Below are 25,912 nucleotides of genomic sequence, written 5' to 3' on the forward strand. Positions count from 1 at the left end.
GGATGTGGTTTTAAAAGAAAGTATATTGCAAGTAGTGGGGACCCTGATTTGGACTGGGACCCCTGTGCCCTGCAGCTTACACTTAAGTAACTGTTTAGGCAAGTGTGCATTGTGTGAATGGTGTTCTGTTGGTAGATCTCAGATATTTGGGACTTCCACTCCCATAAGTCCCTGCCAGCATGGCCAATGGTAGGGAATGCTGAGAGTCCAAAAGATCTCGAGATCTACCTTCTGCCCGCCCCTAGGGTACAGTTCCGCTACCTAGTTTGGACCTAAATGGTAAAAGATGGTGGTATCCCCCAACTCCTAAAAGTCAGCACAGCCTGATAAAGGAGCCCTTGTTTAAGGCTCATGGGGAGGGGGAGGTTTTGGGTGGTGGTAGCAGGGGAGAAGGAAAAAGAACACATTTTTCCTTTCCTACTTTCCTGATGAATGGTGGTGCATGCCACTGGAACAACGTGCATGTCATACCGCCATCTGGGTCTTGGCCAGCGCTTATAGTGACTGCTTCTTCTTATAGCGGACAAAAATACATGTAATGCATTCACTGATCTATCCACTGCAGGAGGGATGTCTATATGCTCTGCAAACACTCAAACCTCACGCATGCATCACAAACACAAACATGCGTACCACCCATGACCTATTTGATGGACTGGGCTTGGCACCCAATTCCTGCGTGTTTTTCTGCTTTGACAGCAGCAGCAGCTGGCCGGGCGTGTCGCTCCCCAATCACTTTCGCAGACTCGGCTGTTGCCAGCACCCTGCTGCAGAAACGCCTCCCCTTGTCTTGGAGTGATGCTTCCCAGATTTAAGAGCACAAGAAGAGCCGTGCTGGATCAGAACCAAAGGCCTATCCAGCCCAGCCTTCTGTTCACACAGTGGCCAACCAGATGTCTGTGGGGAGCCCACAAGTAGGACACGGCTGCAATAGTACCCTCCCGCCCATGTTCCCCCGCAACTGGGATTGAGAGGCCCTGATGGTGGAAGGAATATATAGCCATCATGACTAGTAGCCAGCCTTATCCTCCATGGAATTATCTAATCCCCTTTTAAACCCATCCACAAGCTGATGGCCATCACCACTACATCCTGTGACAGTGATTCCATAGATTAAATGTGTGTTGTGTGATGATAGGGAGCTGCCTTATATTGGTCTGTCTAGGCTGGTATGTCGATACTGACTGGCAGAGGTTCCCCAGGGATTCCAGCCCTACCTGGAGATGCCGGGGATCAAATCCGGCACCTCCTGCATGCAAAGTAGGGCCTGTAACACTGAGCTATGGCACACCTCAGAGAATACTCACGGGGGTGGAATGGTGCAGTCCTAGAGGCAATCCACACACGTGGTGTCGCATTCCTGGGGCTGAACGGTTTCAGATCGCAGGGTGGGAATGGCATCTTTGGATGATCTTCCAACACACACTCCACACAGAAAACTAGAACAGCCGGGGAAAAGTGAGCCTAGAACTCTCTTGTTGCTATGCCAGCTTCCCTACAGGCGGGGAAATATTAGCAGCAGGAAGCATTAAATTGGGCATTCTTCCATCTGCCACCTGAAATGCTCCCATCCTGGGAACACTACGCCGCGTGTTTTATCTACATACGTAGCTGCAGGTGTCAGCTGTGTTCCAGCCTGGAGAGGGGAAGAGCTACACTAGGGAGCCAGTTTTTTTGTTTGTTTGTTTTAAAGTGCAGCCTCAGGGCTCCGTGTCTGAATCTTGCCTTGGCTCCAGGTTTTGGAGGGCCATTGGGCAAAACACCATTCATGGGCCCCCTCCCTCAGTGAACCTGCCTTCTCACTGCCAGGGCTTCTCTGAAATCGAATTTGGCCCTCTGGCGGAAAGGGTTTCCTCACTCTTGTCCTAATTTTGACTCAAAATGAGCTTCCCAGCGCAGCTTGCCTGGCACCTATGCTGTGCTCTTTTCGGTGCCAGGTCAAGACCTTATTTTCCCAGGCATTTTAGACTTTTGTTTCTGTTGTTTTAGATCTGTTACTATGTTTTAAACCTTTGCATTGTTGCTAGGTTTTTATTTTGGTTTTTTTATTTTATACTGTAGTTTTAGAGTGAGGATAATGAATTAATGATTATGTTTTTAATTATTATGATTCACTGTTTGTATGTTTTAATGGGTCTGCGATTGCATAATGAACTGAACTGAACTGTAGTTTTAAACTTATATTGTATTTTATCGTGTTATATTTTATGGTTTTAATTGTTGTGAAGCACCCAGAGAGCTTTGGCTATCGGGTGGCATAGAAATGTAATAAATAAAAAAATAAAAAAAAACATACCTTTTCTTATAACTTGAACCCATCCTACCCTCTGGAGCTACAGAGAACAAATTTGCTCTGTCATCTATGTGACAACCCTGCAAATATTTGAAGATGGCTATTCTAAACATCTTTTCTAAACAGGCTAAACATACTCTATACCTCCCACCTTTCCTCATAGGACTTGGTCTCCAGGCCTTCACTGTCTTCGTTGCCCTGCTCTGGAAACATTCCAGTTTATCCTTCTTAAACTTTGGTGCCCAGAACAGTGGGGAGGTTTTTCTTTTTCTTGGGGGAGTATTAGAAAAAAGGGCTATCACCCCCTGACTGCAGTCTGAAGTGGTACAGCCCCTTCTACTACTCTACCACCTCATTCTGCTGTTTCTGTAGGTAAGGCCCTAACGAAGGAAATTCTGCAGCAGCGCAAATTATTGTGGGCTGTGGAGGTACAGCACTTCTATATCACCACCGATTCAGAAAAATCTGCTTTTGGGTACAAGAAACAGTGGAAGTCCTGAAGCATTCAACTGCTCTGTTTCAATTGCTCTGGACGACTCCGCTGTAATAGCTCCATCTCCAAATGAGACAACTCCCAGCTTTTCATCACCGCAACATAACCATTATTAAACCAGATGTATTCTGGTCTGAAATACTTTCAACAGGGCTTTGCAGCAGGGGCCAAGCGTGTTTCATGTTACACGCGAGCACAGAAGCCTCACAAAATGTGCTTTTGGGTGGATGATTCAGTTTCCTTTGAACCACAGCTTTCATTAAAAAAAAATCAAGCACCTAGTCCTTAAGAAAGGCTTGACAGTATGCAGACCAAGCTTATTGACATCTCGGAAGTCAAAGCAAGAGCTGAATAAGACTTACAGTGTTCCAGAAGCAGGACTTTGGGCACTGCATATCCCTGGCATACATTCCAGAAGCGGAATTCCTTTTTTCAGAATTCAGGCAATTGTGCTAAGTTTGGCTTGATTTGCATAATTTATAGAAGATGCAAAATTTAGCTTTCTTTGACAAGTAATTTTGAAGTGGTTTTGTTTGTTTGTTTTAAAGACACACATAGTCATGAGTGAAGGGCAGACCTGAAACAACGATGTGTGTACATCTGCAGTATGGTGCTGCTTTGAAGGGCTACACAGGAGATTTGTGTTTGCTGATAAATAGTCAAGAATTATTACCAGGGCTGTCACTCGATTAATGGAATCTTAGCAGGTTAATTGCATGACTTTTAATCAGTTAATCAATCAATCAACCAATCAATTAAATCTGAAAGAATTTGCATATAAACAACAACATCACAATGGACAAAATGGCCGTTCTTTGTTTTCAGGCGATGCCTGCGTGCAGCATCTTAGAAGAGGCCTTTGCTCCCGTGCGAGAGAGGAGGAAGGGGCTTGCAAGCCATGGATTTGTAAATATTTACCTTCAAAAACGTCAACAGTCTTTTAAAAATCTGCTCCCTGATTCATGGGGGCTGCCTTTTAAAATCAAAGAGGCTTTTAATCGGTGGGCCAGATATTGCAGCTTTAATTATGATTTCAGGCCCTGCAGCCTGTTATAGTATTATTAATTACTATTGTTGTTATATTTATTTATATAGCGCCATCAAAGTGCATAGAGATTTACAAAGGATATGAGGACAAGTCCCCGCCTTGAGGCGCTTGCAAACTAAAATTCAACACGGAGGAGAGCACAGAGACGGGCAAAATGGAGAGGGGGTTGTGATGGTGGTGGTGAGAATGGGCCTGCAGAATTGCCGCTGGACCTCCTGTTGCTGAAACTCCACTCCACTGACTCCCTAGAACAGTGTGGGAACCTCAGGCCCATGGACTAAAACTAGCCTCCCTACGAGTCAGATTTGGGCCCCCTGTCCTCCCCAGATGGCTACACCCCCTTTTCCTGGCCACACCCCTTCCCCCACCATCTGGCGGTTTTCCAGCTTTTGACCCCCACCCCTTGCAACTCACAGAGCTTGAAATGCCTCTCCTGAGGCTGAGGTACTGGCAGCAAGCCCTTCAAGCTAAAATATGCAGGCATTTGGGGCATTTTGACCCCACTCCCCTTTTGCCTCCATCCCTGCCCGCTACTGGAATGTGGCCCTCAAGAGCTTCTGCAGAGTGGCGTCCAGCCCTCTGGCCGAAAGAGGTTTCTGCCCTCCGCCCTAGAGAGACTCTCAGGAGCAATACCCTACAGCACACTGTAGCTTTTGGGGTAAAAACTTTCGCTTGGGAACCGGCGGCTTCCAAAGAGGTGTTCAGACCCACAGTGCCTCAATTGGAGGGCAGCCCCCTCACGGCAAGAAGCACTCCAAAGGGTTGCTGGAATCGGGCAGGACGTTGCAGTTCAGAGGCCACGGGACACCCAGGAGGGTGAGGGGCTGCTCGCAGCGTCGTTTGGCGCCCAGGCACACGGAGCGGCACGGCTGCAGGATGCCCCCCTCTGGCGTGCATTTTGGGACAAAGAGGCTGCACATCAGCAAGCGCAGATATGGGTAGCAGGAGAGTTCCTTCAGCATCTGAAAAATGAGCGGGGAGGGAGGAATCTGTCAGGTGTTGGCTCAGGCCGAACGACAACCTAGGTTACCCCAGCAGTGTGGGAACTGCACCTCTTTGGCCTCTTTTGACCATTCTGGAAGGGTGGCCACATGTCCTCTTTTGCAGAGGACAGTCGTCTGTTTGAAGAACTGTCCGGTTCAGGGCTGGCATAAAGAACCCTAAGAACTGCTGCCTGTCAACACTTTGCGCCTGAACGGCAGACTGAACAGGCAGGCACACGAGTCACGTGGTCACCGTCTTCTACACTACAGTGAGCTGTGCTGTACTTCTATTCAACCGATAGGCAGGTGATGCGATGTGCATGATACAGCACTCCGGAACGACACAAATGACCACCAGTAGCACATCCAGGTTATAAATTTATAGATTTAAAAATGTGAAATGTAAAACTTATAGATTAAACCCCCCCCACACACACACACACAGATTTTAAAAAGTGAAACATTTCAGTATAAAACACTAGCCTCAGTCACAAATAATAAAAGTATGCTTACATGTGGCATTGTAGCATACTCTTATTTGTGACTGAAGCTGGTGTTTTATACCAAAACGTTTCACATTTTAAAATCTGTTTGTGTGTGAGAGTGTGTATATATATACATTTTTAAATCTATAAATTTACCTTTGACATTTTTAAATCTCCTGTGCTTGTTACTAGCAAATAGTATGAAAACTCTACAGTACGGATGAACCCTAAGGAACAATGTGCCAGGAAGCAAAATCTTGCTGGGATTCTGGAAGCATGGACTCTTCTGGCAGCAGAAGGCCCGGCCCATGCAGGTTCTAGGGTGGCCAATGCACCCCCCCGACCCGCTGAAGCTGGTCATCCCTGGTGTAGATGCAGCCATTTTAGCCACAGAAGCATCCTCACTCAGGGAATAAGTTCCCTACTAGTAGGGATGTCAGAGAAATCCTCAACGGAATCAAATGAGTTCTGATTTTCATGAATCCGACCGGCAGATTCCGCAATGGACCAACTTTTCCCCTGTCTGACAGATTCCACAGACTGGCAGATCATTCTTCTAACTTTCCTGAATTTTGCGCAAATTTCATAATAGAAAAATACGCAAAATTAAAAAAACCCGGCCAGAAATGCAACATTAAGGATGAGAACAGCAATGAGCTGGGTGTGATTACCCTCTTAGTCTCTCGCACTCGCCTCCTCCCAACAGGCCAGCATAGGAACATAGGGAGCTGCCTTATACTGAGTCAGGCCCTTGGTCCATCTGGCCTGGTATTATCAACACTGGCTGGCAGCAGTGGCTCTCCAGGGTTTCAGGCAGGATTCCTTCCTAGTGCTACATGGAGAAGCCGGGGATTGAAGCTGGGACCTTCTGCATGCAAAGCAGGGGCTCTGCCACTGAGCTAGGGTCCCTCCTGCGAATAGAGAGCATCCCTTCCTCTCCATCCGTCCCTCCCTCTTTCCTCCACCTTCTGCCAGGCTCACCAGAGAGTCTTGGAGCAGCTCTTCAGCCCCTTGCTGATCCGGGATGTTCAGCCAGATGTTGGGGAAGGAGGTAGTGTTGTAGCTGAGACTCAGACACATCTCTGCCACGACTGGCTCACAGGATGGCTCTGTCAGCAGAAGGAAAGGAGAGGGAACCTGTGTTTTGAATAGCACAGGAGAACACGAATCTGCTTGGCTGATCAGACAGAAGTTTCACCCCACCCAAGGTTTCAGGGCTGGGGTCAGCAACGTGCTAATGACACCCAACTCTATGTCATCTTTTTCGGTTTGCGCCAAGGAGGCTGTGAAGGGCCTGAATCGATGTGCAGCTGCAGTGATGAACTGGATCGGGACTGACAAGCTGGAACGTCATCCAGACAAAACATGGAATGGAGTATCCTGAAGTGAGACCGTCTGGCACCCTGAACAGGAGCATTCCTGTTCGGAGGTGAGGATACGTTTGGAATAATAAACAATAATAGAGGTAATAGGATTTATATTGTGCTTTGGAGCATTGGTCTGCAATTGGTGGGTTGGGTGGGGCTCACAATTGGGTTGCAGCTTGACTAGCAGTGCTGCCGCACGGGCACCATGGTTAAAAATTAAGAAGTGGGTCTCATAATACATGTTTGGCTTCACGTGGGGCCGCAGGCCTGAAAATGTTGAAGACTGCTGCCTGAAGGTGTTCAAATCAGAGCACTTGGCATACATCATCTTGTCGCTACAACAGGCTTTTAAGGTAGGCCGGTATTATTGCCCACATCTAACAGACGGAGAAGCCAAGGCTGAGAGAGTGTGGCTTACCTAAGGCCACCCAGTGAGATCATGTCACAGGTGGGATTTGAAAGCGGGCGTCTTGATTGGTGGCGCAGTCTCTGAGACACTGTGCCAGGGCCAGTGTCAAGGGTAGGCATGTTTGGGCACATGCCAAGGACGCTCGCTTGCCAAGGTCCCACTGACAAGGGCCCCCTGGAGTTGCTCCTCCTCTTCACCAGTGCAAGCTGCTTGTTCACCTGCCTCCCGCTCTGGCCCAGACAACGGTGGCAGTGAGAAGGAGCAGCAGGAGATGTGTGACTTTGACATCACCTGGCCGATGCAGGAATCTCATTCCAGGAGGGAGGATTAGCACTCACCCAGTGATGGGTACAAGGTGCTGGTACAGTTGAATTCGTCGCTTCCATCTGGGCAGTCATGCCAGCCGTCGCACACCAGCTCCTGAGCCTGACACTCGCCATTTCTGCAGGCAAACTCTGAGGGGCTGCATGTTTCTGGCGATGGGGGTGAGAAAAAGGACAGCAGAACTTCTGGCTGGCCAGCTATGAACTAGAACTCTGAATGTGCTAACTGGCAGCATCAGCATTAGAGCTGAGCTCAGATGGCCATTTTCACAAGGCGGAGGAGGGCCTAGCTACTATGATTCTCCGAACATTTGGAGGCGGGTTCTGTTCCAGCCTCTGCCACCAAATTCTCCTTGGGCATCTCACTTAACCCCTTTGTTTTAAAAAGCTAACAACTCCAGTTCCTCATCTGAAAAACTGGAATAGCTCTGCAGAGATGCCCTGGGGGCAGCTAAGGCATAAACGTTCTGCGATTCCATCTCAGTGGAAAGAGGGGCTGAAAATCTAATAGGACTCTCTGGGCCTGTTCACATGACACGACAACCCACTGAGGGTTATTTAACTTTCAAGGAGGCTGCAGTGCATGCAGGGTGCATGTGGCTGCCATTTTGCATATCCAGCCCCCGCTTGGAGTTGTTGTGTGATCCTGGTGAACATGGGTTATGCGAAGGTTAAACACCCCTTGCATAACCCTAGAACAGACCATGGGTTATGCATGACACAACAACCCCAGAGTGGGGTCTGGACATGCAAAGTGATGCCCATGGGTGCGGCAGCTTATTGTGGCTTAAATAACCCATGCCGAGCCTCACTGTGTCATGTGAACCAGGCTTCTGTGTGTGTGTGAGTGAACATTTGTCTTAAATACTTTTGAACACACTTTGTTTCAATTCCCTGTCAAATTGCCGCTTTGCTCCAGCCAGTATCCATATTCCCAGAATTCCATGGGCAAGCTTTGGTTGCAAGCCTTGAACCCCGAATACCTTGACCCCGACATCACTAGGACTGCAACTGCTTGACATTTACTTACGTTAATCAACCTCCGCAAGGCTGTCTCTTTCTGTCTTAATCTGCATGGGAGCTGAGGTCATGCAAGGCGTCCTTGCATGTTCCCCGTCTGGATGAGTGACTCATCTGCTGTTTAGATTGTAATTTTCAAAGTTAAGATGCCTGGGGGGGCGGGGGGGAATTAAAGCTTCTTCTTTGGAAAGCTGCTTCTCAGACAACAATTTAAATTTTGTCCAAATCGGTAATCTGAGTGTGTTACTCCCAGCCAGACCGGGGAATTTCAAAACTCCGGAAAGTAGTGTTATGGTTTCTGGTCAACTATTATGTTGTTGAGTTAATAGCACACATAGGGTGGCCACGTATGCATTGCCAAAAAGAGCACAAAATTAGACACAGATTTGCATAACATCTGCATATGTGCACAGATGCAAATGTAGAAATAATTGCAATAATTTAAATAGAAATACATCTCCCTGTAGTGCTGATGACTGTGACTAGGTGATCTGTGTACCTGTTCTGTCTGCTGCCCAGTGCTGTGGATGGGCAAGTCCAAGGCCCCGGATGCCCCCCACTCCCAGGACTAGACAACCCTTCAGAATAGAAGATTGTCCTCTATTAAGTAGGACACATGGCCACCCTATGTCCATTATGGTTGGCTGACAGGGAGATAGTTGGGAGATAGTTGGCAAACTTCCCCTTGTGTATGAATCAGAGCTGGGAGGCAGGGCGGCGGGGTGGTGGCGGCAACCACCCGATAAAAGGAGGGGCAGGTGTGTAGGTAGCCGTGTGTGTGTGTGTGTGTGTGTGTGTGTGTATGTGTACGTGTGTGTGTGTAAGACAGAGAGACAGAGCAGTTTGCAACTTTAAGGCTCCAGGCTGGTAAGCAAGCTAATAGTAGCTGAGAGAAGCTTAGAGATCCATAATGCTCTCTGCTTTGGTTCATTATTAGTTGCAATCCCCTTGCAGGTGGGCCTCTCGGCTTGTAAAATGAGTCACAGGTCGATATGGCCACCTCAGCACATTCCATGCTAAAGAGCCCCGGTACCCAGAGTCTCGGATGTGCCTGAAAAGTGAAGCTATGTTTTCCTTAAAGCTACAGGTGTCCATGCTGAGAAAAATACAATAGTTGTTTCTGCCAAATATGTTACTAAGCAGTGTTAGGCTATGCTGGGAAAGTTGTAGATGAACCCTAATTAACTCTTGCTCCTGTCATACTGCCTCACTGCTATGCCTGGATAACAGGCATGATATAAAACCCATCATGCACTACAGCTCTTGGTTCAGAGAAGCTGTCTGATCCAACCACTGGGTACGCTTGTGCGCTGTAAGGACTCAGTAAAGTCTCCTTGTAAGTACACCTGGATCTGGCTTATCACTTTCTCGGCACCTCTCAGTCTTGGCAGCCCACGGCCAGGGCATACAGCAACAGACAGACAGAAGAAGGGAGGAGAAGAAAAATGTGGATAGGGAGACATTTTTCTCCCTCTCTCACAATATAGAACCCAAAGGGGGTCCTGCCATGAAGCTGATTGGTGGGAGATTCAGGACAGGTAAAAGGGAGGGCTTCTCCACACAGCACAGAGTCGAACTGTGGAATTTGCTACCACAAGACATAATGATGGCCACCAACTTGGATGGCTTTAAAAGGGGGTTAGACAAATTCCAGAAGGAGAAGGCTATCAGTGGCTACTAGTCCTGATGGCTGTATGCTGCCTCCAGTATCCAAGGCAATATGCCTGCATACACCAGCCGCTGGGGACACTGGGTGGGAGGGTGCTGTTGCACTCATGTCCTGCTTGTGGGTTTCCCTTGGGCAGCTGGTTGGCCACCGTGTGAACAGAATGACGGACTAGATGGACCCTTGGTCTGATTCAGCACGGCTCTTCTTACGTTCTTAAGCAACTTGTGAGTTGACTCAAGGCTCCGTGAGCTGCAGGATCTGTCTCTGTGGGTCTGATATGCTGTTTGCCTCCACTTACGCGCTGCATATATCTTTGCAAAATAAATATGACAGAGATGTTACATCTCTAGCGCTCCGTCCTCATCAATGGAGGAAGAAGGGAGTGTGCAATTGTAGCTTGGCAGTTCATAAGTCTGGTTTGGAGTCAGAGATGAGTCTTTTACCCTATTGAGGTACTGCGACATTGGCACAAAAAGGCAAGCTTTGGGGGTGGGGGTTACATCGGTATTCCCATAAGTGATTTCTCTCCTCATGCCCTCTCCCACCGCCCCAGATGGGACTTTTTGGCTGTGAAGAGACAAAGCAGTAATTATGGAAACCAAGAAACAGAAACCCCTAACTGCCAAAGTGTATGTAATCCCAGAAGGCCCAGAGTCTGTGAATAAACAAATGCAGTTCTTCTCAGGGGATGTGAGCCTCTCCCCCTCCACCCATGTGCCACCTCAAGATTTTAATTTCTGTAGCTGAGGAATCTCTCCCACTGCTGAGAGAAGTGGAAAACTGACGTGGCAGGAGGGAAGACAAAGTTTTCCTGGTATTGGGGTTGCAGTTTCTGGGGACAGGGTGTGGTCCTTTCAGAGTTACTCGGGACCTTGTCTCTGAATGTTCAGCTCCCATTTAAAGAAAAAGCAAGCTTCTAGCCCTTTTCGTTAACAGGATGTGCTCAGTAAGCAGTAAACCTGTTCCCACCCCCCAGGTGACCTCTAGGCAATGAATGCAAAGGCGCTGGGGAATGACTAACACAGACACTGCATTGCACAAAAAATCATTCTTCAGTGCAATGCTTTCAAATTATTTCATACAATTAAATAACTTTAAAATCATTTAATTTTAAATAATTCCCCCCAGCCCTGCTTTAAATGCGCCAGACAACTTGATGGTTGGGTTTGGAGCTCTTTTGCATTGATTTACAATGCCTCTGCCCCTCTCCTACAGTGTATCCTTAGCCCTACTTCTGCTAATAAAATGTCTGGCAACAGACCTGCAATTGTCCCAAAGCTCTGGAATGAGACCCCCCTCCACCTGGAAGAATGGGAAGTAATCTATAATAATAAAAGAGGATGCCTGTCTGTCCGACCATCTGTCCGTCAGAGCCATAGCCCCAAGACTGTGAAACCTAGACACCTGAAACTTGGCATGCATACTAGGGGACCCTATGAATCTGAACCTCAGGGTTATTTTGTTCTTAAAATGCATTAATTAATTATAATTAATTAAAATGTGTCCATGTGGTTGAAACCTGCTGTAACATTGTCAGCCCCTAGGGGCAGACGTCCCTAACGGCACATAACTTTGCAGTCCGTACAGTTTGAAGCCAGGGGAGATTAGGAGCCTGAGAGACGGAGTTATATGCCTGTCCCTTTCCCGCTGCCCTGGGGCAGCTCCCCCCCTTGGGAATGGGGTGGACAGACCCCTCCCTCAGGGGGCTACAGGGGTGCACCGTGGCAGGGGCCATGCCTAGGGATACCAGAAGGCATGGTTTCACTCAGACAGGGCAGGCACAATGTCTCCACATCTGACAGCTGTGTAAGTTTGCTTGAAGTCTTCACTGTATCAAACTAAGGGCTTTACTCCTTTTAAAAATTCGCTAGTAGTTTAAAAAGGAGGGGGTGCCTCTCAGTTGCCCTCCCCTCCCCAGTATGCATTCACACAGCTGCCAGCCAGCAGGCATCAAGGCCTAGTCGGGGACAGAAAGCGTGAGCCATGGCAAGTCTCTTGATGCAGCCAACTCTCCTCTGAAGAGAGTTGCAAAAGTGGAGCAGAGAGCTGACCAGCCCGCCCATTCTACCTCAGCTGGTGGCAGACCAAGGCACCAGGAGGCCCCGTCACCTACTTTCTGTGGCACTGTGGGCACGGTAGGTGGCAAAGAACCCGTCGTCCGCGATTCCCTCATCCGCCACAAACAGGACCGTCATGACATGTTGCGATGAGGTTAGAACAGGCGGCACATTGGAGCTGCAGAACCTGTGAAAACAAGAAGGGGAGCTGGATTTGCAGAAAAGCACCCACGTTTACATGGGGCGGGGGGAATGCTCTCTGGAGGCAAAGCAAGCACTGAATGGACAGAGGATGCACAGCCCAAGAGATGCTTCGTCTTGCCTCAGGCGATGAGTCGCTCAGACCAGGGGTGTTTGCTCGACATTGAAAAGATTAGGGCCCAGGCCTGTAGGACACAAATCTGCATAAAATGTGCATATGCTGATTTATATCTATATATGCAGATGCAGAAATAATTACTAGGTTTGCTTTAAATTTCACAGGAGACAAAGTCAACCAATTCATTTCTCATCCAAAGAATCTCAAATAAAATACATTATTCAGTTAATTTGCACCCTGCCCCAAATCATCCCAAACCAATGGAAAAAGCTTGTTGTTCCTTCTAACTAAGTTTAATTGCCATGCAGGGAGATCTTTTTGTGGGGAGGGTGCAGCATGTGGGGAGGGGGGAGTTAACCCATTCCTCCCCAGATGCAATCGTCCTTGAAAACCACCTCCGGCAAGGGAATTAAATATTTTTCTTCCATTGGCACCAATGGACACTGTGGGCTCTAGGCAACAGATCCAGGGCCCTGGGAAACAGATTCAGGCCTAGCAATGCTCCTGGCTCAGACTGAGGAGGCCCAGGCCAGGATTGGAGGGCTTACATGTGGGACCTGCAGCAAAATGTGGCAGCGCAGAATGCTCCTGGTCAGAGTTCCATCCAGCCATGCTCTGTTCCATGGTATTCCACGATTTTCCATTCCATCCCCCCTAGTTTTCTTTGTTTTTCCCTTCCAACTATCACTCATCACTCTGTGCCACTGAGTATGCTCAGTCCTCAATGGGCCACTGGTTTTTTTTGCGGGGGGATCACCCTTAGGGAGTTTTCCCCTGAATATTTTTATTTTTTGCACTGCTGCACATCTTGAGTTTCCCCAAGCCTGCTGATACTTCTCTGTTGTGCACAGAATCTATGTGTTGTTCCCCGAGGCTCTGCAGAATGGGGCTCCCACAGCAGTTTGGCAGACTGCGGGGAGCCCAATCCTGCTGGAACCCTTCCCCACGCACCTTGTACCCCAGCAGGATTGCTGGGATTCTGGAAGCACGGACTCTTCTGGCAGCAGAAGGCCCGGCCCATGCAGGTTCTAGGGTGGCCAATGCACCCCCCCGACCCGCTGAAGCTGGTCACCCCTGCTGTAGATGCAGCCATTTTAGCCACAGAAGCATCCTCGCTCAGGGAATAAGTTCCCTACTAGTAGGGATGTCAGAGAAATCCTCAACGGAATCAAATGAGTTCTGATTTTCATGAATCCGACCGGCAGATTCCGCAGTGGACTGGCTTTTCCCCTGTCAGACAGATTCCACAGACTGGCAGATCATTTTTCTAGCTTTCCTGAATTTTGCGCAAATTTTGTAATCGAAAAATACGCAAAATTAAAAAAACCCATCCAGAAATGCACATTTCCCCCATAGGCTAAACCATAAACATGCGCCTCTGGGGGGAATTTATGTATTTTCACACGTGTGCATTTTTGCACGTGCGAATTTGTGCAAATTCGGAAGCAAAAACACCTGATTCTGTCCATGGGCAGATGACGGAATGAAAGGTGCCTGACAATCCATGAAACTGACACAATGGATTTTACACAGTCCATACATCCCCACCTCCTAGTATATAGGATAGGGTGGACTGCCCTATATTTTTTCCTCCAAGGAACTCAAGGCGACATACATAACCTGCCTCCTCCTCTCCATTTTATCCTCACAACAACAACCCTGTGAGGTAGGCTGGGCTGAGAGTCTGTGACTGGCCCAAAGTCACCCAGTGAGCTTCCATGGCTGAGTGGGGACTAGAACCTGGATCTCCCGGCTCCCAGTCCAACACTCTAACCACTACGCCACACTGGCTCTATAACATATTCTCAGAGAAACAAATAGTAAAGGGAGACCATTTGTTACTGGGTGGATTAGAAATGTAATAAATAAATAACATAAGGGCACAATCCTATGGCCACTAGAAAGCATCTAGACAGCCATATAATTTTTTGTTTTATGGGAAGCAAGCTCAGAGCCAGCACTCCGAGGTCGGTTCCCAGAAAACTGACTCCCTGCCCCCTCCACCTCATAGGTTGTGCGGTTTGTCCCTGGCTCCGCGCTCGTAAGGACAGTGCAGAGTGAGCAAAAAGGGGGCATTCCTGGGGACGGAGAGGGGATGGCAGAAGTGCCGGTATGCCGCTTCCCGTGTGCCATGCGGCCTCCCCGCCCGCTCTGAGGCACCCTGGCTAGACAGCTGAAATCAACCCTCTAGCCACAAATGCAAGGCGGCTGGAGCACAGAGGAGAGGATCCCCTCTGCACTCTACTTGCTCTGCATTGGATAGTTGGTCACCTCTGAGTTTGGAGGTGGCGGTCTATCCCAATAGGATTTCACCCTAAATAAATATAAAACATTAAGGGGGAACCCCCCTGCCTCTAGGGAACTCTAAAATGTGTAATTCATGAAGCAGAGAGCGGCCTTTGGTTTAACTCACCCATTTGACATTTTTGTGGGTTTTTTAAAATTAATGTGACAACTCTGTGGAACATTGGGAACAGGCATTCAGGACACAATGTTTATGTTTCAAGTTATCCATACGCACTCACACATGTATATTCTTTGTTTTCTGTTTAGTGTTTGTTGGTCTGAGAATATGTTGTAGAGCAATTCATACATTATAGAATTTCTTATAGAGTATATATAGGAGAGCAGGGTTGGTGTAAAGCGGCACAACAGCAAAGCAACAAGGAGGCTCTGGATCCACTGTGGATGCCATCATTCTTAAGGTAAAATGTATTAAAAAGGTAGAAACGCTAGCAACAGAGTATTAAAAATATATTTTAATCTAAACGTTTTGGCTCCTGCAGTCATCAGTAGGGCAGAAGCTACACAGCACAGCTACCGATGAAGGTGGAAGCTGAAAAGTTTACCTTAAAATATATTTGTAATACTCTGTTGTTAGTCTTTCTGTCTTTCATACACACATGCACAGGCACGCATGCACGCCTATTCAGTGATATGAGTATCAATTGTGTGTATACACACATCCCTTGCCCCACAAATTCAGGGCTAAAATCGACAAGGGGAAAGCAGCACAAGCCAGTATACTCATAGTCATTAATATAACATAACACAGACAAGAATGATCAAATTGGGCTAAAACACTATTATAAACAGAGTCTACAGTTTTTCCATGCTTTAGTAATATGAACTGAATAAAAATATTACAAATGTTAACAGTAGAAACGCTTCAAAAACCCAGGAGAACATAAAAAGTCTTTGCTAACGCTGGAAAGATGTTTATGTACGCACCAGGCAAACCTCACTTAAAACCAGATGTGGAGCTTTTCTATGTGAGGCATTTATTGTGCACTCGTGATTCCTTACAATGGTTTATGGGTTTTTTAGACGGTGTTGTGATCTCCAGTTTCACTTCTGTTTTTTCAGAGCACTTTTCCAGGGTTTTTTAGAATGGGGAAAATGGGGTATTATTTCTGAAAGTGCTGTTTGTACAAGTACAAACAGCATAGTGGAATATTTGGGGTATTCTACTATAGCACAACTCCAACTAGAGGTTATATAGTGGAAAAGCAGGAAAGGAAAAGCTCTTTGTGTAGACCTCGGATCTCATTTCCACGTCGAGACTGAAGATAGATACAGTGATTAACAGCTTCATGTAGAGAAGCTCATGAAATTGGCCCCTAATGGAAGAACAGAAGCAAAACTGGGAAAGGCAAAACTGGGAAGGGGAACATGAGAAAGGATGCATGATTCATCAGCCCCTGGTCTCATTTGCTGTGGCTGTTCATTCCAAATTTGTGCTTCCTGTCTGAACCATCCTCTCTGGAAATGTCTGGGGGAAAGGAAGGGTTCTGAAAAGAGCAACCATTGGAATTCCCCTGCATTATGGGGGGACAAGAAGCCACCGTACCTGCCCAGGATGCTGGTTGTCCCGATCCCTGCGCTGTCATATACCTCCACAAAGTCATAGTTGCAGTCATCCTGTGACTCCAGGCTGAAGTTGAGGAAATGCAAGTCGATCACGTGGCCCAGGGGCACCAAGATATGCCAGAGGCAGAGCTGGAAGGGAAAGGCAAGTTCGGAAGCTTGCTTGGCCCACCACTGAGGGACAAGGTCTGGTCCGGACTTGACAGGCGGGCTGGCCCAAGACATTTTGCTTCCCGAGGCAAAAAACAAGATGGTGCCCACTCCCATTCCATGTACAAAGGCCAACTTGACTAGCAGATCAATCTTACTTCAATACTGGGGATGGAACATCTTCCTCCTTTGGATCTGAAGGCAGCTGGCTAGTTTAGGGGGTGCAGGGCAAGCCATGAGGCCCACACTGCTCTCCTCTGACACTTTCCTGCCACCTCCCAGCATCTGGTGCCTGAAGAAACTGCCTCGCTCTGCCTAATGGTAGGGCTGGCCCTGTTGACAGGAAAGCTCCTAGCATGGCTCAAAAGGGTGGTATTTAATAGGGATGTCAAAAAGCTGGATTTTGGAGGGGGGTGGCTCTCTCTAATGCAGACTTCCCCAACCTGGGGCTCCCCAGATGTCTTGGACTAAAACTCTCAGCCTCCCCCAGCTAGCATGGCTGCTCTAATGGTCTTTTCTCCAAGCACACTCATCCAGATCTTTGAGCAGTTCTTTGTTAATGTCCTGGTGGGTAATTGTGTAATTCAGTTTCTTTTTAATAGGGTGAGTTTTGCAGAGGCAAAATTGCTTATCCCTTTTGCTTTACTTTGCCGCTACCACCTTCATTTTGTCGTGGCAGTGGCAGCCATTCCTCTCCCCTACTCCTAAAACAACCTTGCCCAACATGGCGCCCTTCAGATGTGTGGGACTAAAACTCCCGTAGGCCAGGCTGGCTGGAAATTATGAGGGTCCAACACATTCGGAGGTTTCCAGATTGGGGAAGCCTGCCCTTGAAGTTCCATCTGCGTGATGCTGGTGAAATGGCCCCATTTTTCTGCCCCTTCACACTGAGGGGGCTCCTGGGGAAGGAGCTCTAATGGTGGCAGTGACCCCCCCCCAGAGGCCTGGGTGGTGGTGAAACCAGGGGAAAATGGGGGAAAAATGGAAAACATTTTTCCCCTGTCATTTTTCCCCCTCCTCAGCCACAATTTTTGGAAAATTTGGGAGAAAAACATTCCCCCCCAAATGTTTCCACCCACCCCATTTTTCTGCCCCCCCGACCTTCACATCTCTAGATCCTCTACCCCACACCTCCAAAAAATCTCAGGAGGCACCTTTTCAGCTGATCCAAATTGATTTAATTGATCCACCTTTTTAATTGATCCTCTTTTTTTCAACTGTGTAAATGAATATAAATGATGATATAAATGAATATATAATCAACTGTAATAAATCTATTAAATAAAAAGTGTTCATTTACAATGCTACTCATTAAAAACTTTTCAGAATAATTGTAGATTGATCAACTATAAATATTGCAGCTGTAGTGGGTCTAGTGAATATAGACATGGCTGGATTTGGGTTTTTTTTCTTTTTCTTTTTTAAAGAATTAGTATCACCTTAACACTCACCTTGAATATTTGAGGTTTTTCTAAGTATACCTAAAATTTGAATTTCAAAAGCAAAATTTGATCACATTTGAAATCCAAGACAATTCTGGAATATTACTACATTTTGAATTTATGTGCAAATTTCATTTCACCTCAAGGTCTGGGCAGCGATATGTTTGCCGTTCAGCTCTTGATAATGCAGTTGCTAATAAAGGGCAGGATCCGAACCATTCTGTCTGGTGACTATTTCTCAAAGGCCTGCAATTCCAATGATTTTGCAAGAACTGATGCAAGGCTGCCTGTTATTAGAGTGTGGTATTGTTCAGATGCTAAAGCATTACTGCCCAATGGTGTGGAGCAAACACAGGCTAGTGTGGCATGGAGACAGTGAACAGGGGGTTCTCTTTTCCGGCCCATGAGCCAGCTCAATCAAGCGCACACTCACCTGCAGATGTGGGTATGGCTGGGGGTAATTTGGGGAGAAGAAGTGCCCCTCCAAGCTGGTCAGGGTCCCCCCACAACCTGGAAGGAGACAAAACAGACATCCTCAGCAGTCCTTCTCCGTGAGCCCCTGCCAAAGGCAGTGAGGCAGGCGGCTACCAGGAAGAGGGCCTTTTCTGCTGTGGCACCCCAGCTGTAGAATGAGCCCCCTAGAGAGATTTGCCTGCTGCCTATGTTGTATTCCTTCCGGCGCCAGTGAAGACATTTCTATTCTCCCAGTATTTTAACATTTTAGCTTCCTAGTCTTTTAGCTCCGGTGTTTTAAATCTGTATATTAAATCTCTGCATTGCTGCTAGGTTTTATTCTGGTTGTACTGTTATAGTGTGGTTTTAAGCTTTCATAATTTATATTGTTTTATGCTGCGCTTTGTGGTTTTAATCTTTGTGAACCACCCAGAGAGTTTCAGGTATTGGGAGGTATAGACATGAAATGAATGAATGAATGAATGAATGAACACATTATGGTGATGGATGGGCTTGCATCACAGGCACCTAGGGTTGGACCTAGTTCACACATGCTAATATATATATATACATCTAAAAATAAGTACTACAATTTAAATAAAAATAGAATACATCTCCCCATAGTGGGGAAGACTGTGGCCAGGTGAGCTTGTGCTACCTGTGGATGGGCTACTTTGAGGCCCCAGCTGCTTCTTTATCTTTAATTTGGACTTGGACTGCACAGCCCAAGGACCGCCCTCTGAATGACCTTCAAGCAAAGGACTGTGTCCTCTGCGATGTAGGACACATGGCCACCATGCTCCGAGGGTCCTGTCCAGTCCAAAACGGATCTGGGGGAGGGAGTTTCTAAGCAAGGGATTCATGAAAGAGGAGAGATTTGGCAAGATTCCCCAATCCAGTGCTTGAGTCTGGGTCATTCATTTCGCTGAACATCCTGAACTATGGAAGTTGCTAAGCATTTGTGTTGTGAGGAGAAGGGAGGTACGAGGGAGCGAGGGACTAGAGGGCAAGGCAAAAGTAAGCCACATGTTTTGACCTCTGGTCTGCCAGATGTCCGAAATGGATCCAGGTTGCCTCTGGGTCCTGGATTCCACCATGTACCCACAACTAGTTTGGGGCTTCTTTTACACACTTCACTTCCATTTCAGAGGCCCATCTACAGCAGTGAGTGCACTGTATCAGAAATAACCCAGTTACGACCCATGGTGTAAAGTGAGCAGGACTTTTTGAACTGTCTGTGCTAAGTCAGACACTGCTTGAGTTGTTTGGTGCTTGCTGGTGACCTGCCCTGATTCTGCCTGGGGACTTTGCAAACTTTTGCGCTTGCTGGTGCAACCCTATCGTTCCTTCTCAGCGTGTAGACTGAAAATGATTCAAAAGGCACAGAAATGGTGCTTCCGCACTACCACTCATGTTGTTTAACTCTCCTCCAAAGGACCCTGGGACCTGTAGTCTTGGGTGGGTGCTGAGAGTTGTCTTAGAAGAGCCTAACCCCCTTATTGAATTGGCACATAAGCTGCAAGCCTTGCTGCTAAAACAGGTTTGAAAATCATTTAAATTTGTAGTGTAGCCATGCCTTCAGTCTCCAAGGTAGTCTTCCCTGCTCCAAAGGAAACTTTGTGCCAGGGTTTAAATGAAAAGGGGATGGGGGAAAAGGCAACTGAGGCAGACATGATAGAGGCTTATAAAAGCATGAACAGTGTGGAGAAAGTGGACAGAGAGAAATCCGGCTTCCTCTCAACTACAACCCAGGATCACACAATGACACTGATTGGCATCAGATGCAGGACAAATGGATGGACTTCTTCACAGCATGCGGAATTAATGTGTGGAACTCACTGCCACAAGATGTGGCTATGGCCAGTGGCTTAGATGGCTTTAAAGTAGGAGCAGACAAATGCGAGGAAGAGGAGGAGGAGGAGGAGGAGGAGGAGGAGGAGAGGTATATCAATGGAGAGGTCTTCTATATAGGCATAATGGCCCTATAGAACCTCCATGCTCAGAGGCAGTCTGCCAATGATTCCCAGTTGATGAGCAGCAACTGAAAGGGAGGGCTGTGGGCTTCATGTCTGGCTTGAAGGCTTCCTGGATTTATCTGCCTGGATGCTGTAGAAAACAGGATACCTGTCCTGACTAAGCGTGAGGCCCAGGGGACGAGGACGGCAACATGGCACTGTCTGTTTAGGGCACGGCAGGGCAAAGCTCCCATCAGGACCTTGGACAGCACACTGGAGGAAGTGCTGGCTGGAGCATTCTCCCATAAAGAGCTGTTGTCTCAGCAAAAAGCTGCAGTCAACTGTGAGGCCATAAGAAGGCTGGCAGAACCTTGTCTTTCAGTGGCTCCCCCCATGACTGCAGTTCTTGAGGGCCAGTGTCTGCTTCTGAAGTCTCATGCTCCTGTGTGGATGAGGGATAAGAGAAGCTGCAGGGGCATCACCCTCAGTCAGATGATGAGAGCTACATCCTCAGGCTGTGATGACACAGAAGGGGGGCTGAGGGCTCCCCCTGGAGTGGGGTGACCTGTGACCTGTCTGAGTCCTCCTCGAGGTAATGTGGAACCTCAGAACCAGGGGACATGACAATACTGGATTAGATAGACTTCAGGTCTGATCCAGCAGAGCACTCCTAGATGTTCTTAACTATTTCATCATTAGAAAAGGCAAATCACAATTTATTTATTTATTACATTATCTATATTCATTTTTGTTCCCCCAGTATTTGTATTTGCCACCCCTTTGTGTCTCTCCCCCCCCCCCACAATTCTTTGAGCATTGCTTCATTGCACATTGTTGCTGGGTGCAAGCTGTACCTTTGTGTTTCGTGCTACAATTGGTTTCATCTCTCTTGTCATGACAGTCATGGTAACCATCGCATACTTCAGCTGGGAGGAGGCACCGCCCGTGGTCACAGAAAAACTCATTCCAGGAACAGTTCTCTAGAACAGACAAATACTCCGAGAGGACAAGAGGCTAAGAATTCAAACCGAGTTGTTTCAAAACTGGTTTTGTCATGGTTCCTCCCTCCTCCCTAAGGGACCTTGGGAATTTTAGTTTTATGAGGGGTGTGTATGAGACCTCTTAAAAAAGAAGTGCCAATCCTGTGGTTTCTTGGGTGATGATGGTACAGGTGGTGGAGGAATGATGAGTTCAATCTGGTTTCAAAACTGCTTCAAACCAGTTTGGGATTGTAGAGCAGGTTTGTCTTTCAGTTCATTTCCTGAACTAGAACTTTCCCATACCCCTGAGAACAAAATTAGCCAGGGTACACACATGGCCAGAGTTTATAACTCAATGCTTGAGTAAGTCTTTGACCCCAAGAGACTCCTCCTGCCCTCTCTGATGATGTTTTGGCTTTATATTTCACTCTGCTTATGGATTTGAATAACAACTTCCTCTTCCCTTGCTAATTTCTCTTGCTGTTTCTGGTGTTTTTTTTTTTAATGCATTGTTTTTGTTTTATTGTTTATTTTGTGGACTGGTTTTAGCTTGTCTTAGCTTTGATTGTCGCTAGTCACCTCAGGGATCTCTTTGGGGACCAAACATCAGAATATTGAATAATAAATGAAGAAATACTTTCTTTCTTCCCACAGTTGCCAGGAATAGCCAGGGTTTGGACAGATCTTTTTGAAGGCTCTCCCTTTACCTGCCCCCCCCGGGGGGGGGGAATTGCTCATGCTCTTTCCCGCTTCTCTCATCCCCACAAGTTGAGCGCACTTACTTTCACTGGGTGGAATGGCTCGATACCTGGCACTGAAGCCTGAGGCAGCAATGTTATCATCCGACACAAAGATGACTTGCAGCCGGCTGGAGTTGGTGTTGATTGTTGCAGGTGCCACGGAGCCACAGTACCTGCAAAAGCCAGTTGGTAAACAAGGGAGCCAAGAGCGACAGCTAGTATTTTCCCATGGCCCCCTGGAAGAGAGAAGGGGCAGGTGTATGGCAGGGGTGTTGAACTTCTGGCCCGCAGGCCAAATCCCCCAGATGGCCACACCTCTTTCCCAAGCCCCACCCCCTTTCTCTCAGCCACTGATAGTTTGTTGGTTTCCCAGCTTTTGTAAAGTTTTTTCTCCCATCCTAAAAGGGTAAAATGTCTCTCCTAAGGTTTCGTTACTAGCAGAATGAGCCTTAAGCTAAACAACGCTGGCATTCTGGGCAGTGGAGGCTGGTGGCTCCGATGTCTGTTGGGTGGTGAATCCGCTCTGGGTTTCAGTCAGAACTCTGAAGGAGCTGTCCAAGGTGCTTCTGGGTTTCAGTCAGAACCAGTCAGAACTCCAAAGGAGCTGTCCAAGGTGCTTCCGGGTTTCAGTCAGAAGCAGTCAGAACTCTGAAGGAGCTATCCAAGGTGCGAAACTCTGACTTTAGAGTTCTGGCTGGTTCTGACTGAAACCTGGAATGGATTCACTGCCCTGCTGGCATTGGAGCCAGCAGCCTCCACTGATTTTAGATATTTTTTGGCAGTTGGGCAGTGTCCTTGGATCCACCCATCACCAGAATGCGGCCTCGGAGAGCTTCTCTGAGACTAAATTCAGTCCTTGGGCTGAAAGAGGTTTGATATCCCAGGTGTACAGGGAGGCTATCCCAAAACATTAACCCTGGGGTAGTGGAGTATGTCTGAAAGCACAGTTGACAGCTTTTTGGCTGGGCTCTGCTCTTGTGCCTTTAAAAACAGTTTGATATGCAGATGTTAGCAGCTGATCAAGCTTCTTCCCATTTCGTGAAAAGCATTACCTGCTGATTTCTGTAGATCAAGCTGCTGTTAAAGGCATAGGACTTGGCCAAGCCATTTTTTCCAGATCAATTGATAACCCTAACTGAAAGGAATTCAGGGGAAATCTTTCACAAGGAAATTCTCCAAAAATTAGATTGCAGGAACACACACATACACACTTCTAACTCGTACATTCAACAGCATTCCCAATTATGAGTATCATGTCCTTCCTCTACCGCTCACAGCGGTATACTATACATCAGGGGTCCCCAACCCCCAGGCTGTGGACTGGCACCGCAGGTCCGTGGCCTGTCAGCCACCGGGCTGCAGGAATGTGCGAAACCCCCTCACCTTGGGTCTGCAGGGGTCTGCAGGGGTCCACGGGGGTGGGGAGGTGATCTGTTCCCCCCCCCCGGAATCCTTGCTGGCCCCGGACGGCTCCGCTCCTTGGTGAGTCCACAGAGCTGCCGGCCGGCTCTGGCCACTGGCGGACTTCTGGCTGCTGGGACACAAATGGCGTCTGCATAGCAGACGCCATTTGTGTCCCTGTTCTACAAGTAATAGGCTACATAAATCTTTACATATCTGATTACTGCAAAGAATAGGGACACAAATGGCGTCTGCTACATGGATGCCATTTGCGTCCCAGCGGCCAGAAGTCCGCCAGCCGAACCCCCCCCCCCACAGTCCGTGGAAAAATTGGACTGGTTCCTGGCACCAAAAAGGTTGGGGACCGCTGCTATACATGATCTAATAAGAACAGCAGAAGAGCCCTGCTGGATCAGACCAAGGGTCCATCTAGTCCAGTATTCTGTTCACACAGTGGCCGACCAGCTGCCCACGGGAAACCTGCAAGGAGGGCATGACTGCAACAGCACCCTCCCACCCAAGTTCCCCAGCAACTGGTGTACACAAGCACACAGCCTCTGATACTGGAGGTAGCACAGAGCCATCAGGACTAGTACCTATCAACAGCCTTCTCCATGAATTTGTCCAACCCCCTTTCAAAGCCATCCAAACTGGTGGCCATCACTACTTCTTGTGGAAGTGAATTCCACAGTTTAACTCTGCACTGTGTGAAGAAGTCCTTCCTTTTCTCTGTCCTGAATCTCCCACCCAACAGCTTCATGGGATAACCCCAGGCTCTGGTTTTGTGAGAGAGGGAGAAAAATGTCTCCCTATCCAATTCACACCATGCATAATTCTGCACACGTCTACCATGTCTCCCCGTACTTGCCTTTTTTCTAAGCTAAACAATCCCACCTGTAGCCTTTCCTCATAGGGGAGATACTCCAGCCTCTTGATCATTTCAGTTGCCCTTTTCTGCACTTTTCCCAACTCTACAGTGTCCTTTTTTAGGTGCGGTGACCAGAACTGGACACATTATTCCAAGTTTGGCTGCACCATAGATTTGTACAGGGGCGGCATGATCTTGGCAGTGTCTGCCTCCCCCTTTGAGAGTGTTCCAGGATAGCTTAGTGCTTTTTGTATTTCGGGCATCCCAGGCATCCGTCTGTACTGCCTGTGCTGTCTGGGCTGCCCTGAAAGGAGGACCACTGAGTTCAGCATTAGAACCATAGGGATTGAGTTTTACATTTCTGCCCCCACCCTGCCAGCAATGTCCCTTTGCTTGAATTCATGTGCAAAATGTCAGTTTTAAATTCTTCTTTTTCAGTCCCACTCCAACATTCTCAGGGCCAAAACAGAAGTTACTTTAAATGTGTGTCCAGCAGTTGTTTTTACCCTCAAGTAGGTGGAGAGCCCCTGATCCAGATTGGGAGCATGGCATGGAGGGTAGGGGGCCTTTGAGATCCAGATTGGGCACCCTGTCCCTACTCTAGAGTAAACATAAAAGGAAGAGATACACATTTAAAGTAATTTCTGTTTTGGCCCTCAATTATGGATCTTGTTGAGATTTTAAGGTTAATACCAAGATATAAAAGTATTGCATTCGACAAGATGTAATTTCACAATATTAAACATGGTCATCTTTTGACTTTGCATTAAATTTTGATATAAAACTACCTGCTTGTTTCTAAGGGTTCCCCACTCATGGTACGTTCCAGCAGCCACCACGGGGGGGGTGGGGAGATGGACGGATGGACGGACAGTCACATGAACTAGCAGCCTTGCGAAAGTCAGATTCACAAGCCAGAAAACAACAACTCACTTTTGATGTCTCTCGTGTCAACATGAATTGGCCTAGAAATCCAACCCTCCAGATGTGTCTGACTTGTGACAACTGCTCCCGCTCAGTGCTCTGGTTGCCCCACAAGCAAGCAAAATGCATAAAAAGGAGAGGAGGTGGATTATGTACAGTGCCTTGGGTTCCTTGGAGGAAAGGCAGGATATAAATGTAACCAAATGTTTTTCTCCATCTCTCGGACCTCATGGTCACCCAGTTAAATTGGTTGGCAGTAGATTTATGGCAGGCGAAAGAAACAGTCTCTACTGTCACCTTCTCTGCTCTGATCTTTTGTCGTCTCGCTTTGTTCCCCTCACATCTCTCCAGCACTGATGACCCAACCACTCACCTCCCCCATCACTCTGACCACGCGACACCCCTACCTTGGCTTCCTGCTCCCGGATCCAGCACACGTTTCTTGCCCTTACCTGCAAAGCGCTCTGTGCCCTTGCTGCTTGCATCAATATCTGGGCACATCCCTGCCTGTGAACTCTGCTTCTCCTGCTCCACCCTCACCAGCCCTCCAAACATCCCTTGCTGCCTCAAAAGACTCCCCCCTGTCCCCCTTGCTGCCCCTGATGCCTGGGACTGCCCCCCCCCGCAGTTGGCCAGCGTTGGCCAGAATGCTGGACTAGACAGACC

General features: G+C 47.7%; 1 protein-coding gene across 1 annotated transcript in view; it reads right to left on the reverse strand.

Annotated features, from left to right (window-relative positions):
* Nucleotides 1-1,313: 1,313 nt before the first annotated feature.
* MFRP (membrane frizzled-related protein) overlaps nt 1,314-25,912 on the reverse strand; it is a 42,076-nt gene continuing 17,477 nt past the window's right edge. Inside the window, exons 6-13 of the mRNA XM_084803572.1 lie at nt 22,096-22,226; nt 21,188-21,313; nt 18,359-18,435; nt 16,317-16,465; nt 12,204-12,334; nt 7,417-7,551; nt 6,284-6,411; nt 1,314-4,796 (exon numbers count right to left, since the gene is read on the reverse strand). Coding sequence (XP_084659698.1) covers nt 4,572-4,796; nt 6,284-6,411; nt 7,417-7,551; nt 12,204-12,334; nt 16,317-16,465; nt 18,359-18,435; nt 21,188-21,313; nt 22,096-22,226 — 1,102 coding nt within the window. The 3' untranslated portion in view covers nt 1,314-4,571. The remainder of the gene's footprint in view (nt 4,797-6,283; nt 6,412-7,416; nt 7,552-12,203; nt 12,335-16,316; nt 16,466-18,358; nt 18,436-21,187; nt 21,314-22,095; nt 22,227-25,912) is intronic.

Source organism: Heloderma suspectum, chromosome 6 (assembly GCF_057233095.1).
Source record: "Heloderma suspectum isolate Gila_16-S chromosome 6, 16-S_ref, whole genome shotgun sequence".
Classification (NCBI taxonomy): domain Eukaryota; kingdom Metazoa; phylum Chordata; class Lepidosauria; order Squamata; family Helodermatidae; genus Heloderma; species Heloderma suspectum.